General features: G+C 41.5%; 1 protein-coding gene across 6 annotated transcripts in view; it reads left to right on the top strand.

Annotated features, from left to right (window-relative positions):
- The window catches only part of ZNF532 (zinc finger protein 532), a 97,139-nt gene extending 89,264 nt beyond the window's left edge, over nt 1–7,875 (top strand). For all 6 annotated transcript variants that reach the window (XM_030567494.1, XM_030567497.1, XM_030567496.1 and 3 more), the window contains 3 exons: nt 1,284–1,396; nt 3,267–3,414; nt 5,628–7,875. In XM_030567494.1, the coding sequence (XP_030423354.1) occupies nt 1,284–1,396; nt 3,267–3,414; nt 5,628–6,122 (756 nt within the window). In that variant the 3' untranslated portion in view covers nt 6,123–7,875. The remainder of the gene's footprint in view (nt 1–1,283; nt 1,397–3,266; nt 3,415–5,627) is intronic.
- The last annotated feature ends 8,053 nt before the right edge of the window (nt 7,876–15,928 follow it).

The raw sequence follows: 15,928 nt of genomic DNA, 5'->3' as shown, positions 1-15,928 counted from the left end.
AGCAGCAAAGAATCCTGTGGCACCTTATAGACTAACAGACGTTTTGGAGCATGAGCTTTCATGGGTGAATACCCACTTCGTCGGATGCAACTCACTTTGTCTGTTAGCTTTCTTTTGGCTTTTTCTTTCAATCCTCTGTTCCAGTGGGGGACTAACTTATCAATTTCTGAAGTGTTTAAGCTGTCAATAAAATTAAATTATGGCTGCAAAGATAAACTTCTAATTGTAAAGCTTCTAGTCTTCTGAGTGTGCAATGAATGAGCAGTATCTTTCCTGCAAGCTCAAGGTGATAGACCTGTTGTTTAAGGGACTAACTTGCTGAGTTCTTGGATTGGTGATATGCCAAATCAGTTATAGGGGACATTAACAGTGGCTTGTTCTTTGAGCTTTTGTGGCCCATAAGTGGGAGAAAGTGTTCTTCGGATACTAGAGACCCTCTGGCCATTCTCACTAGGAGTACCATCACTACAGATGATTATTAATCTTCTCTTTTAGAGAAACACAACACAATACAGGGCTTTTTTGCTGGCACCTGCAGCTGCATCTATTTCAAGCAAGTACAGTTTTGAAAAAAATCTCTTGAGAGCTCAGAGTGAACTGACATAAATTACTCTGCTTATTTCCTTCCTTTTTGGGATTGTTTTTCCCACCTCCTTCCTCATGGTAGTCTATAATATAAAACTATTAGATCCTCGAAATTATGAAGAAGGATTTGTCCTACAATGGAATGCCATGCTATAGCCCCTCTTTCCGCATGCGTTTTCAGGGATCTTTCCTGTGAGTCAATGATGTGAGATGAAATCACCACACATCAAATTTGGCAGGCCAGTGCTTCAGTCTATTTTCAATTAGGTATCCCTCATCCTTTCTCCTGCAGTTGTCTGCTGCTTGCTAATCTACCAGAATGAAGATCGGCAGAAGCAATTTGGCAGTGGAGAAAGCGTTATTTAAAAGTAACTGGAGTTATCTGAAAACATTGTCTGTGTAAATTCAAACCAATCCTCCCTTTTTCCCTTCCGTCTTTGGTGGCAGAGAAGAATTGAGAAGGGGGCAAGGGCATCTCTTTTTTTAATTACAATTTACAATGCTGGTAGGTGTGTGAATGCCTCTTAATGGTCACAAAGTTTAGAAATTGTTCTGGGACCAATGACTCCTACAGTGTCCTCAAAGAATAAAAGATCTTGGTAAGTAACCTTACTTGGTTATTTTTAAAAGATTGAAAATGTCTGCTGCCTTTGATTACCTTGCTAGTTAATATTTTATTTTTTTTCCCTTCTTTAAAGCAAATGAAGAAACATCCTTGTCGACAATGTGACAAATCTTTCAGTTCATCCCATAGTCTATGTCGCCACAATCGTATCAAACACAAAGGCATTAGGAAAGTTTATACCTGCTCGTAAGTTCTACTTTTAATGTTCTTTAAGATCAATGGAGCGAAAGGTAAAGAGAAAAGTAGAGGCTGTTGTCAGTTTATCTGCACTTCTTATTTATGCAAAACCAAACATCTAATTAATTCAGTTAGATCAGTTAACTTATTATATGAATGCATGGATCAGTCTGAATTTGAATGACAACCAGAGTATCCGGACTGTCTCACTTATGTATAATATAGCACAGTGGTTCTCAACCAGGGATATGTGTACCCCTGGGGTTACTCAGAGGTCTTCCAGGGGGTATATCAACTCATCTAGATATTTGCCTGGTTTTACCACAGGCTACGTAAAAAGCACTAGCAAAGTCAGGTACAAACTAAAATTTCATATAGACAATGACTTGTTTATACTGCTGTATATACTATATACAGAAATGTAAGCACAATATTTATATTCCAATTGATTTATTTTATAATTATATGGTAAAAATGAGAAAAAAAGCAATTTTTCATTAATAGTGTGCTGTGACACTTTTGTATTTATGTGTTTGATTTTGTAAGCAAGTAGTTTTTAAGTGAGGTGAAACTTGGGATATGCAAGATAAATCAGACTCCTGAAAGGGGTACAGTAGTCTGGAAAGGTTGAGAACCATTGATCTAGCATATTGCTTTACAGACTTAAAATAATTAGCATAGTAATGGGTATGTCACCTCTTTGGTTATTGGGCAGGATCTGCCATACTCTGAAATCCATTTCAGGCTGATTTCAGCTGATCTACTAAGTCGTATCGAGTTGCATTAATCACTGATTATATGATCTGGTTGGCCACTGTTCCATTTGTTCCATTCGTCACGTGATGAGCATCAAGAGCTCCTATTTTGACTTACATCGCCTTTAAAAGAAATCATAATGTGTATGTTCATTTTAATGTCAGAATCATCAGTTTGTATCATAAAGAATATTGTCCTTTTTGAATTAGCAATGTAGTTATCATAAAAAATGTTAATTCCTGAAAAGGGAGAGATTTTGAAAGAGAATATTGGCATGTATCTCTTTCCCCTGTTCTCTGCTGGGCACACCCCTTCCAGGAACCATTCTACAACACCCCCATCCCCTACCCAAACATCACTTGGGGTATGTTAAATAATATCCAAGCCCCACAACCACCTCCAGCTGAGGGAGCAAGCCAGATGGGGAGATAAGATTGCTCTCTTGACCAACCTGGATGCATGCCAAGAACAGCAGGCACCAGTGAAGTGGAAATGGAGCTATGAAGGGATGCTTGGTTCAAAGAGGGAGGTGAATCAAGTTGAAACTTAGAAGAATCCGGGGATGAGGTCAGACTGAAAAGTTTCTACAGTGCCTAGCGCAGTGGGGTCCTGGTCTATAAATAAGCCTCCTAGGCACTAGTAAAACAAATAATAATAATGGTGATATTTGGAATCCAATTTCAGACTGTAGGGGAGATGTTTGCTGCCCAAGTGAAGCTTGGATTGGGGAGGGGAGATGAAGAATGAGTGTGTCTAATTTTAGCCACTGGTGATGTGGACAGAAGAGTAGAGGAGGGAGGAGCTCAGATACTTCAGTTTTCACTTTGTCGCCCAGTATGTGAGCTTCTAGGATGTTACATCAGAGATATCCACAGCAAGAGAGAGAGGTTAATTTGCTCAAATATTTGTAATTAATAGTGTATTTGGTAATTTTGTTTACTTTTTAATACTTTTGTAGACAAACTTGGTTAGAAAAACATTGGCATTTTCTTTAACAAATTGCAATGGTGCCTGGATATAGTGCACTACTTCATATCTGTCTTTAAAAAAAAAAAAAAAAAGGATTGTTTAGAAAAAAAGGTAAACATTTGACCATATGTATGTCTGCTTTGTACTTATACAGGCACTGCCCGGATTCAAGACGCACTTTTACTAAGCGGCTGATGTTAGAAAAACATATTCAGTTGATGCATGGCATTAAAGACCCTGATGTGAAAGAAATGACAGAATCAACCAATATAGAAGAAAGTGAAGTAAAAGAAGACACAAAAGTAAATACTTTAGGAGTACCTCTTTAAAAAAATGAATTTTTTGGTCCGTTCTTGTTTGTGTGAAGTTAGACTTTTTTATAGATACTTGGATTTTAGGACCAGAAGGGACCATTATGATTATCTAATCTGATCTCCTGTTTAACATAGGCCAAAGCATTTCACTCAGTAATTCCTGCATTGGGTCCATATAGGGTGACCAGATATAGCAAGTGTGAAAAATTGAGACGGGGTGGGGGATAGTAGGTGCCTATATAAGAAAAAGCCCCAAATATCAGGACTGTCCCTATAAAATGGGGACATCTAGTCACCCTAGATCCATAGCTTGTGGTTGAACTAGGGCATGTTTATTAGAAAGACATCTATAGAGAATTCAGCCTCTGTCTTGGTGAGTTGTTTCAATAGCACCTTTTTAAAGGTGTTCTGTTGGAAGCTCTGCAAACCCAAATCCTTTATCAACCAAACAGCTACAGCTTAGATAGAAGCAGAAGCTAGAGGTACAACCTTCCTCAATATACTGTGTCAGTGTGCCTCAGTCCTGTGCTGGAGAGAGCACTCCTGCATGTGAGAGGCTAGCGCCGTCTCCTTGGTTATTCAGTGTTTGTTCTGCCTGCTAGAAATAACAGTGATGCCAATTTATTGATAACTTGTGGTAGCTTTGTTATGTGGACATATGTTTACTGACAAACTGGCACCACTAAACTCATTTCACATAGGACGCTGAACAGCCATCACATAGTAATAATACCAATTTAGGCTTAGTTTAAAGTAGTCATTTAAAAATGAAAAATTTGCAGTAATCCCTAGAATAAGGCAGTCGTCCTGCAGTGCCGGATGAGTGAGTGGTGTTGCCTAGCACTGAACAATCATCCTTTGCCAGAGGAATGCTGATCCAAAAACAGAGCTTTGAATGTTCATGGTATATATTAAAAGCAGCACCAGAGTCCTGTGGCACCTTATAGTCTAACAGATGTTTTGGAGCACGAGCTTTTGTGGGTGAATACCCGCTTCGTCATGCATCCGACGAAGCGGGTATTCACCCATGAGAGCTCATGCTCCAAAACGTCTGTTAGTCTATAAGGTGCCACAGGATTCTTTGCTGCTTTTACAGATCCAGACTAACACGGCTACCTCTCTGATACTTGGTATATATTAAGTATCTTGGTTTTATTGAGACAGGCCTCGTTTTCCATTTGATGCCTGGGAATTTCTTTCAGGACACCTGGAATAGTCCCATTTTTTTTCATTTCATCAATCAAATGTTTGTATTTTTTTAATCAACGTTTATTTCCATACTGAGTAAAATGTGCTTTGTGTTTACCAGAAATGAATAGTAGAGTGGAATTAGTGTTCAGTGTGATGAAGAATGTTAGGAGTGAAGAGAAAACTAAAATGGCTCTAGGGTGCTGTCAGAGCTGTGGAGTTGCATAGGGTGAATGTTAATGACACTTGTTCAGTGTTTTATGATCAACTCGTTCTGTACACTAAGAAATATATACGGCTTTGAGTCATAGGCTGATAGTGGTGACACCTGCACACATTTTTTTATAAGATAATTTTTGAGTGACTGTTTCACTACCCTAAAAAATGTTGCCATGGAATTGTCCCCCCTTTCTAAAAACATTTTTGAAAATAGAGTCATGTTAGGTATATAGTCTTGAAATATAACATGGATTCTCTGGGCCAAATAGGTAAGTGAAAGATTCTTGAAAAATATGCCTCTTGAGCAATAAAATGAAGAAACACATTGGTGGTACATTAGTAATCAAAAATTGTACTCAGTAGTCATCTTTCTCCAGCATCTCCTTTTGGCCACAAATAATCAGGAGGTGATCTACAGTCTTCATCATCATGCATGGAATAAAATCAAATCCAATTAAGATTGAGATTCTGAAAGTAAGCACTCAAGTGCTGATAGAATGATATCCTAAATATGTCCATCATTGCTGTAGCAGTGAATATTATATTTTAACACAGTAATACTGGAAAACATTTATTAATGTTCATACAGCATTTGGCGCATTGTTACCTAGCAAAATCAATCTGAACTGATTCTTGTTGACATAGATGGTTGTTTCTATTATTTGAGAGATTCGATTTAGCAGGGGGTTATTAGAACATATCCATGGAAGATTTTTAAGTCCAGAAGTGGTGAATATTAATGAGAAGAACTGTGTATTTATAACTGCATAAAATACACTTTTCTTATTTTTTAGGTTCCCAGTCCAAAGCGTAAGTTGGAAGAACCTGTACTGGAATTCAGGCCTCCCAGAGGAGCAATCACGCAGCCATTGAAGAAGTTGAAGATTAATGTCTTTAAAGTCCACAAATGTGCTGTGTGTGGCTTTACAACAGAAAATCTTCTTCAATTTCATGAACATATCCCTCAGCACAAATCTGATGGCTCTTCGTATCAGTGCAGGGAATGTGGCCTCTGCTATACCTCTCATGTATCTCTGTCCAGGCATCTCTTCATTGTACATAAGCTGAAGGAGCCTCAGCCAGTATCAAAACAGAACGGATCTGGGGAGGATAATCAACAAGAAAATAAACCCAATCATGAAGATGAATCATCTGACAACATGGTATCAGATCGAAAATGCAAAGTGTGTGCAAAGACATTTGAAACTGAAGCGGCCTTAAATACTCATATGAGAACACATGGCATGGCCTTCATTAAATCTAAAAGATTGAGTTCAGCTGAAAAGTGATCAGATATTTGAGAAGCAAAAACCCATCTCCACATTGGAATATAAAAGACATTTTTGTTACAGAAAGTTCTCCGTATAATAGTGTTAACAGTACGGTTCAGGCTGTTGCAATATATTCTACATAAATGTATCCTCTTCACCTCATTGTCTATATGCTCACTAAGCATTAAAACAGTATTTGAGTTGAAAAGAGTTTGTATATATTTAAACTAACAATTTTTATACTCTTTGTTACGTGTTTGTATTGATATTTAGTGGAAAATCAGTTGTTTGTTTTGTTTGTTTTGTAGTAAGTTTCTTTACAACAGAGTTCTTAATACAGGGGCAGTTCCTTGGGTTCCGTTAAACTGTTTTATATATGAAATGCTTCTGAAAGAAAGTTTGGTTAATGAAACTGCACCAGAAAGCAGTGCTTTTATGTATAGGGAAGATTTTGAAAATCAGTGGGACTTCTGCTTCTAAATCTCTCAGGCGGTTTTGAAAATCTTTCCCTAAGGAATAGTCACTGCATCTATAGAGAAGACAGGGTTGAGTTTAAGCAGTAACACCAGAAATACCAAGTGTTTACTATTCAGGGTGCATACTCCTTAGAAAGTCATTGCACTTTTGAAAACATGTTACTGCACAACTGGGCATCACTACATAATTTGTTTAGGCCCTGCAAGGAGGTCTTTAAGGTCACAGAAAGTTAAAATTGTTACAGAAGAGCTGGGCTGCTGTGGATTAAACAAATAAAATGTAATTAGATAAATACGTTTTATAATTATGGTGGGTTTTGTCATATAATTTATTTAACGTTATATAGAAGCGAGTACACAGCATCGTGTATTTTCCTTTCTTCTGGCTCTTGAAAGAAAACAGTTTAATTCCTTGGCTGTGTGAGTTGGTATTTCCCAGCTCTTTATGCTAATGCCAAATGTTCTGGTGCTCAATGTTATGTCCAACCACAACTGTCAAGAAGGTAATACGCGAGCCTATTTAAGTAAAAGTTGTCCTTTCAACATTAGCACAGACCATCTGAAACTAGTTCAGTCATTTCAAAAAGTATACCTAATATTACTGGTTATGCTTTCTTGAAGTACAGCAAAGGTACCATACTGTCCCTTTCATATATAGTTCTCTGTGAGAGTTATATTTTTGTTTGTTTGCTTTTGCATTTTATACCTTGTATGTATCCCTAAACAAATTTTGTACCTTTTTTTAAAAAAAATTGTGTATATATAGATATCCGCATGATATACTGTAGTAATTGTTTGGTTCTTTAAAAGTCTTGCTGCTGTCAAATGTTACTATACACTATGTCCATTATAACTGTATTAAACACATTTCATATGTAAATAAATGTGGTGCATTTTGCCCCTAAAGATTTGTGAGATTCTGTTATTTATCATTAAATTCTAACAGCGTTAGAAACCTGAGCATCTATGTAAAAATTCCTCTTGCCACTCTGTGTTGTATATCAGAAACTTTAGCGCTACCTTTTCTCTCCATCCATGGTTGATTAGTAGATGCTTGTTATCCCCTTTATACACTACTCAAGTATTAGGTGGTTATGCAGTACTTCTGTATGCTAAAGCTTATAGCTGAAGTTGCAGGTTCCTGGTATGTTTTTGTCAGTTATGTGCACTGGCTATCATTGCCCTTTTGTTAAGTGTATACCTCTTAAACACTTGTTTGTTGATGAGCACTGTCAACTGTACAGAAAATAAGTTATCACTATGCAGCAATGGTGTTTTGTATACAGTGAACAGATAATAAAGGTTAAATTTGCACAGGCATTATTAATACTTTTTGTTGTCTGTTCCCTTTCCATTATTGTACACCTACAAAGGAGAACCAATGGTTTTATGTTACTACATACAGGGCAAAAAACTGCCAAGTTAGTATTGGCTCCAAGTTTTTAGGTAGGCTAGGTGACATGAGTTTGGTGATCACAGTCCAGTTTCCAAGTGTGCATGTGTGCATCAAAGAATCTGCCACAAATTGTCCATTAGGGATTTCGTTTTGCCAACCTGTTAAGTGGGTGGAACTCAGATATTTGGTAATGGGCGCCAGTCAAAACCCCAGGTTGGCAGAATTGGCATTCCTTGGTAGTAATTTCAGCAGAGGTTTAATGGGAGACAGGAACTGAACAAGTCCTGAACTCCTAGAAGCATTTCTTCTAGATTTATAGACATTGGTTTATAGACATTGGTAGAACAGCATATGGAAATACAACCTGTCACTATCAGTAACATACCTTCTATTTAAATAAATGTCTTTGAATTTCCATAAGCCCTGAATACACACACATGCCTTTTAAGAAGAGAGATAGAATACCATAATAGCTGCCCCACCATCCCATCTCTGTGTCTCATCCAACTCCTCAAAGCAGTTCTCCAGCTCTCTTCTTTCTTTTCCCCCCACCCCCCTTCTGTTGCCAAGTTGAAGGAAGAATGCTAGAAAAGTGGCTAGCCCTTTTCAGGTGAAAATATGCTCGATGACATTCTGTTAAGAGCATTCTTAGCACAAGCTAAGCGTGGGGGTGGAGGGAGGGCTCCTTACCGTCAGGAAAATACCTCCATCTCAGGATGGTTATCTACACCAAAGCAGAGAAATATTTCATATCCCAGGACATACAGCCCCTGTGGGTAGCCCTCCAGGATGTTCTGTTCCTCAAGTGCAGTTTCATGGAGGGGTTTCCTGTGTGGTCATGGCACTTTCCACCTTCTGTGGTCTTGATCTGCCAAGTGAGGCTATTCTTAAGTCTTCTAGTCACTTATCCTGAGAAAACGTCATCATCTCTCTTTTCTGTCAGATATATTTCCTTCCCCAGTCAAACATGCACTCCTACAATGGATCTATGACGCAAAACTACCCAGTACACAACTTATTCCCTGTTTTGAAGGTCCATCTGTGCTACCAGGGAATCAAGACTCCTGGATGCGCTGTGGGGGTCACTGAACAGGACAGTCCCTCTATAGACAGTGATTCAAGGATGAAATTTTTTTGTATTACACAGTCAGCTGTGATGAACACACCTTTATGCAAAAGTCCCACTTCAAGCAATCTGGGGCATCAGCCCAGATAACAATGGTTCAAATCAAATTGGCAAGAAAAAGGCAGTGTGTAAACTAAGGTGACCAAACGTCCCTGGATGAGGGTCTATGTGCCTGGGCAAACTATGGTCCCCGGAAGAGTCCCTGGTTCACAAAACTCGTCCCTGAATACCCTTGCTTTTAATTTCTTACATTGGTTTATATGTCTAATGCATAAACACGTTGGAGAGAAATATCCAGAACACTTCCATTATTGTTATTATTATTACTATTAGCTATACCAGATGTAAGCAGGATCTGAATGAGCTCTCTCCCTTGACATCTAGTGATGAGCTGGGGGACAATACTTCAGGGGAGGACACTAAGCTGGGGTGAAAGGCTTCAGGGACTGCTATGGGGCAGGGGGCACAAGGCTCGGGTGAAGGGGGGCTTTGGCCACTCAGGTGAGGGGCATGAGGCTGGGGTGTAGTGGCCGGGGAGGGGGCTGTGCCACACTGAGTGCCCCAGCACAAGGGGATGCTGCAGGACTCCGTCAGGCACTTACCAGCCAGGTTGCCCAGTTAGGCCTGGGGCCCACAAGTCACAACTCCATGGCCAGCTGAAAAGAATTTGAAGTAGGGCGCTGACAGTACTACCCTCTTATTGGTCTGCAGAGTGAGCACATGACACCGCATTGTTCCCTGATTGGAGGGGCAGGTTGTGGTGGAGACACATTAGGCTCCGTGTGGGGTGGAGACGTCCCCCTCAAACGTCACCGCTCACCACTCCCCATCCCCGCGCTGCTGCCATTGGGATGCAGCTGCACAAGCCACTGCCCGGGGACACAACATGGCGTTTGGCAGCAGAGGCAAGAAAGAGCTTCTTTAAACAGGCATACGGACAGTGGGTATGGAAAACTGACGTTCCTGAACGGTGTTTTTGTCTCGTTTGTCATCAGTGGCTGAATGCACTCCTTCAGTGCGCGGTCACAGCCAGGGTGATTATATGCATATTTGTTTTGTATTTTTCATTTATATGTGCAACTATTAAAATTTAAGCTGCTAAACATTTTTTGCCTCGCTATGCTCCACAACTTAACATTTTCAATCTCAGCTACTTTGTTGTGGTCCCATCCCTGTGTGCCCCCGGATTTGGTTCCCAAAATATGGTCCCCTTACTGTAAACATACATTTAAAAAGAGTCCAAGGGCCCTTGATCCTCAGGGCTTTTGTCTGTTTACCTCGCTTGTCCCTCCGAGGGGGCTAATAGGCTTTCAGAGGCAGTCTGCTGCTAATTCTGCTGGCTGGGAGAAAGTTACTGCTTCTTAGCCATCCCAAGCTCTTTCCCCTGTCTCTTCCTGTTCCTTCCTCTGCATAGTTGGGCTTATCCCTACTACTCACAGCTGTGAGTGTGGATCCATAACTGGTATTTCTCAGAGCTGAGCTGGGGTGTGGCTAGTTTCGGTGTCTGCAGATAGGTAGGGTCTTAACTGCCTGTATTTTGTAGGGGGTTTGTAGCCTTCATCAGATACACCTACTGAAGCTCAGAGATATTCAACCAGCATTTGAGGGGGTGGGAATCCTTCCTGAGATGCCATCATGTCCTGGCAGAGTCTTAGATTCCAAAGTCAAAAGGGACCATTGTGATCATCCAGTCTAACCTCATGTATAACACAGGTCATATAGAACTTCCCCAAAATAATTTCCAGAGAGTAGCTTTTTGTAAAACAGCCAATCTGGATTTTAAAATGGCCAGTGATGGATAATCCATCCATTCCAATAGTTAATTACCTTCATTGTTCAAAATTTACAGCTCATTTCCAGTCTGAATTTCTCTAATTTCACCTCCAGCTATTGGATGGCATTGTATTCTGCTAGATTGAAGAGCCCATTATCAAATAATTGTTCTCCCTGTAGGTATGTATAGACTGTAATCAAGTCACCCTCTAACCTTCTTCTTGTTAAGCTAAATAGCTTGAGCTCTGTATTGTGCCACAGCCCCTAGTTAACCCAGAGGAGGAAACAAGAAGTTTTCTGTACAACTGGGCTTCACCCTGCCATGAATAGCTGGTTTGGCATTTATCTGGTCCTGCCATCTGAGCCTGACCTGGTATCCTGACTCTTGCTAACTGCCTCCTGGTTCCTGCCCTCTAGTTCCATCGTCTGAACTTGATCTTCTGGTATCCTGACTTGGCCTGACTCTTGGTAACTGACTCCTGATCCCTGCCCTTTGGTTTATTCCATCTCAGCCTGATTCCCAGTAATTGGCTCCTGGCCCCTTGGCCTGTGCCTGATGCTAACTCCTAAGCCAGACTTCCCATGCCCTGGCCCTGACACTGCATGCACCAACTTACCAACTAGTGCTGCTGCACCCACTCACAAAAACACAGTCACTGATGCTGACTTGACCACTAGTATCAACTCAACTACCAGTAGTGATACCCTTAGCCTCTTCACTGGACACAGGATGACACATCCTCGGAATCAGACATCTGCACCACCTTCCCATTCCAACCTCCCTCCCCGGTGATGTATCCAGAGGACAAATTGCCAGGAACTAGCTGATGCCTAACCTGTAAACCATGTCTGGAACACCCTTAGGGTCCTTCTCCTTTTCCCAATGCCCCACCTCACTGGGCTTTCTGGAACCCTTGGGTCCCCTGAAGTGACCAATTTTATAGTGTGCCCTCATGTAAGAGGCTCCATCAGGAGGACCAGCCACTGGTTCCATGGAACCTCCTCTCCAGGGAGCTCCTGTTCCTCATGGAGATCTTTCAGAGGATCAAGAGCTAAGAGATGAGAAGGAAGCACCTCCTTCCAATAAATCCTCTTTCTCTCCAGACAAGGCAGTAATTCCCACTTCCCCATTCTATGCAAATAATTTTGAAATCTTTCAAGAACTGATGAGGAAGGGTGTCTGTGACTTTGCAAATTCCCCTGGAGAAGATACAGGAGCTTCAGCTCTTTCAGGTGGATATCCTGCATACTACATCTCAAGGAAAGATAGCTTGCCTATTAATGATGCCCTCTTGTCATCAGTCCATACTACATGGTAGACCTTTAGTTAACCAGCAACTGTGACACTTCCTGGTAATACCCAGGGCTGTGAGGCCCCCTCACCCTGAGCATGAAGGAGCCTTATCTGTGCCTATCGGGGGTCAGTTCCCTGACTCCACTAGTCATGGGCAACACATGCACTCTTCTCAGTCTACACAGGCTGCTCTCTCCTTCTACAGATTAGTGATAGGAACATTCCAACTCCCGAGTCCTCTGGGCATCCCCCTGTTGTGCCCAACCCCTGTTCCACTGGACACTCACCATATTTACAGATACTCTATTCCCAAAGGAACAGTACACCCAGTTTACCAGTTTCACCTCAGGATTACCACCCTGCTTAACTCACAACACTTAGATTTGTTGAAAGTGAAAATAAGTATATGTTTATTTAACAAAGAACAGAGCTTCAATAATAGCAAGTAGGTAGAAATATTGGAAACAATTGGCTACATCTAAAACAAAGTCATAATACGCCTTCTAGAGCCTAGACATAATGAACAAAGACGCTCTCCTGGCCCATAAAGGTTATCTCACCCAATGTCTTTCTCCCAGTGATTAACAACTGGATCAGCTGTGCTCATAAGCACGGGCAGCTTGTCCCCTAGCTGAAGGACACTGGGTGTCTCTCTGCATTCTCCTGATAGAACAGAGTCTAGCTTGATCTTAGTCATCATCAGGATGCCCTCCCCACCTTCACTGTGTGCGCCTTCCTATAGATTTTGTAATCTCTTGTCAGCTTTGCAATCTTGATTAGCTGGTGGCTCCATATACAAATAGACTTAAATTGTAAGACACAATTGTCAGCTAGGGAGTGATAAGTGTCTCCTACAGCCTGTCTGAACAGAACATGTTTATCTCCCTCAGGTGACCTATCTTACCTTACATACCTTAAGACCATCGTTTTCATGATAGAGACATAATTCCTTAAATGCCATCCAGCCATACATTTCACAATGATTAGGACAACCAGTGCCTTACTGGCTGTTGGTAGTGACCGCACATGCCCCCCCCCCTTTGGCACACTATTATGTAGACGTTAACTCCTATGCACAGCCCCCTTATGCCTTCTGCCAGCTGGTACCAAGGGTCTCTGGGTCACACAAGCCTCCCCTGATGCTGCTGACACAGTCTCTTGCTCTATGGCTACAGCCATACTTATCTGCCAAGCTTTCTGGCTGCAGTTTGCTAGTCTCCTTAGAGAAGTGCAGAATATGGCGAAAGAGCGTCCCTTCAAAGGTCCCAGGCTTGACAATGATGCAGGGGCAAGTCCTTGCACTGTTTCAAGGATGCCAGGGCAACCCTGAAATCCTTGAATATTTACATCCCTGCAACAAAAAGGAAATTTAGCAAGTTCCAGAAAGCCAATGGTCTTGCCCAGTGCAGTACTTCACCTCCCACGGACCAACCAAACCACCCAAGAGCAGATCTAGATTTCACAAGAAGGAACCATCTTCTACTGTTACCTCCCAGTCAGCAACCTCTTCCAAATGGCCATTTTGACCCATTGGTCAAGGATCACAAATCACCCCACCCCACTGTGTGACTCCTATGATGGACCATACTGTCCTCCATCTATTCTATGGGGACCAACTCTCCCATTTTATACCTGCCTTGGAGCTCATTATATCAGACAGATATTGGAAATAGTTTTATCAGGCTACACCACACCTTTCAACTCCATTCCCCCACTGACCCTCCTCCCCATCTTTCTTCAGGGCCACTTCTCATGAGGGCTGTTTAAGGCAGGAGGTTCGATCTCTCTGGCTAGTGGTGGTTATTGAACCTCCAGAATTCACTACAAGGGGGTTCTACTTCAGGTGTTTCCTGGCTCCCAGAAAGAAAGAGGAATGCAAACCAATCCTGGACCCCAGGCCTCTGAACACTTCTATCCAGATACAGAGTTTCAGTATGGTAACCCTAGCAGTGGTAGTACCATCATAAGCTCCAGGGGACTAGTTTATGTCCCTCTGCCTCCATGATGCATACTGCCATATATCCCATACACAGATGTTTCCTACAGTTTATTGTTGATGATGACCACTACCATTACCAGTACCAGGTTCTTCCCTTGCTGTTTCAATTGCCCCAGGACACTTCACAAAGGTCCTCTCAGTGGTCACAGTCATCTTTGACAGATGGGAATAGTTGTATTCCCCTACCTGAATGATTGGCTCCTCAAGGATTGTTCCATTCTCTGAGGTTCAGTCTGCCACCAACCAGGCCTAGCTCTTTCCCATCCTCTGGGCCTTCAACTCAGTATAGAGAACTCCACTTTAACACCTGTCCAACACACCAACTTCATTAGAGCCATCCTGGATTCCACAATCAGCAGGGCATGTCTACCTACAGCCAGGCTTGTCACAAAGTCCAGTCTCATTTCTGTTCTGCAGCAGCGAACTCATACCACAGCAAGGTCTTGTCTGCAACTTCTAGGTCATATGGCAGCCCCAAGCCAGGCCTTCACTCTCGTCTCCAAGCGTGGTTCAGAACCATCTATATTCCCAACAAGCACAGCCTGTCCAAACAGGTAGCTGTTTCCCAGAGTCCTAGACTGCCTCAAGTGATGTAAGGACCCCCACAGCAGGAAAGAGAAAGAGAGCTTTACTCAATTACCCCATCATTATGATACTCACCTGAGATGTGGGACACTTTGGGTCAAGTCCCTACTCTGAATCAGACAAAGCAGGGATTTGAACCTTTGACATACAAGGTGAGTGACCTGTCCACCAATCTATAACCTATTCTGGGGTGTTCTTTTGTGAAATTTTTGGAAGATCTCATTTTCATTCTGTATCAGAAGGTTTCAAATGTTGAAACCTTGATATTTTTGCAAAATGAAATTGTTTCCAACCAGCCCTACTCCTCTCCCTTCCAGCAGCTGTGGACATGAGGTGGGAGGCTTCAAACATCAGATGCATCTGCTACCAGAGGATGTGAAAGGTGGATCACTCCCCTGCAGGATCTAGAGAAATCTCCCTGATAGGAACCCAACACATGCTAGAACATGTGGGAAATTTTTGGTATATTTTCCCAGCATACACAAGTCCCAAGGATCTGTTCCTGTATGCTTACTTACTACCTCATTGTGCTTCATAAGAAACAGAATTGTGAGGGGTGAGGGACTCATTTTGTCCAAATGGTAAATTAAACTGGTAAAAAAGAGAGAATTTTTCAAGATCTTAATATGATATTATAAATGATAGCAATTTTAAATAGACTTTTGTATGTCCCTTCACTTTGCTCTTCTCTTCTCCACTCCTCATGATTACCATGCAAATTGTATAATTTGACCCTGTTTCTAAAGAAAATCTGCAAGCATGAAAATACTGTTTGTCATCTGTAATTTTCCTATGACAGCTACAAACAAAAGGGTACAATCTAGCACGCAAGTTTCCCTTCCTACTTTGGGCAGTTCCCCCATCTATTTTTTCAATTGCATGTGTTCATACTGCTGTAAGGAACGTAGTGGAATCAGAGTATATTGTACCTTCCCACTACCCTTTTACTGAAAATTAAAACACAACCACTAAAATCCTTTGGCTTAGCCTCATTGTATAGTTTGAGGACATGATGACCAGACAAGCAACTAAGTTCATATGATTTTCATTTTCTTTTTAGTCTCCTGAAAGGCCGGTTCCTGCACCCATTGAAATCAATGGCAAAATACTCAGGGACTCCGGTAGGATTAGGATAAAAACTGAAGGGTTTATTCTTGGCACTACTGCTGTGTAGT

This window comes from Gopherus evgoodei, chromosome 6 (assembly GCF_007399415.2).
Source record: "Gopherus evgoodei ecotype Sinaloan lineage chromosome 6, rGopEvg1_v1.p, whole genome shotgun sequence".
NCBI classification, from domain to species: domain Eukaryota; kingdom Metazoa; phylum Chordata; order Testudines; family Testudinidae; genus Gopherus; species Gopherus evgoodei.
This window is presented reverse-complemented; position numbering and strand designations above follow the sequence as displayed.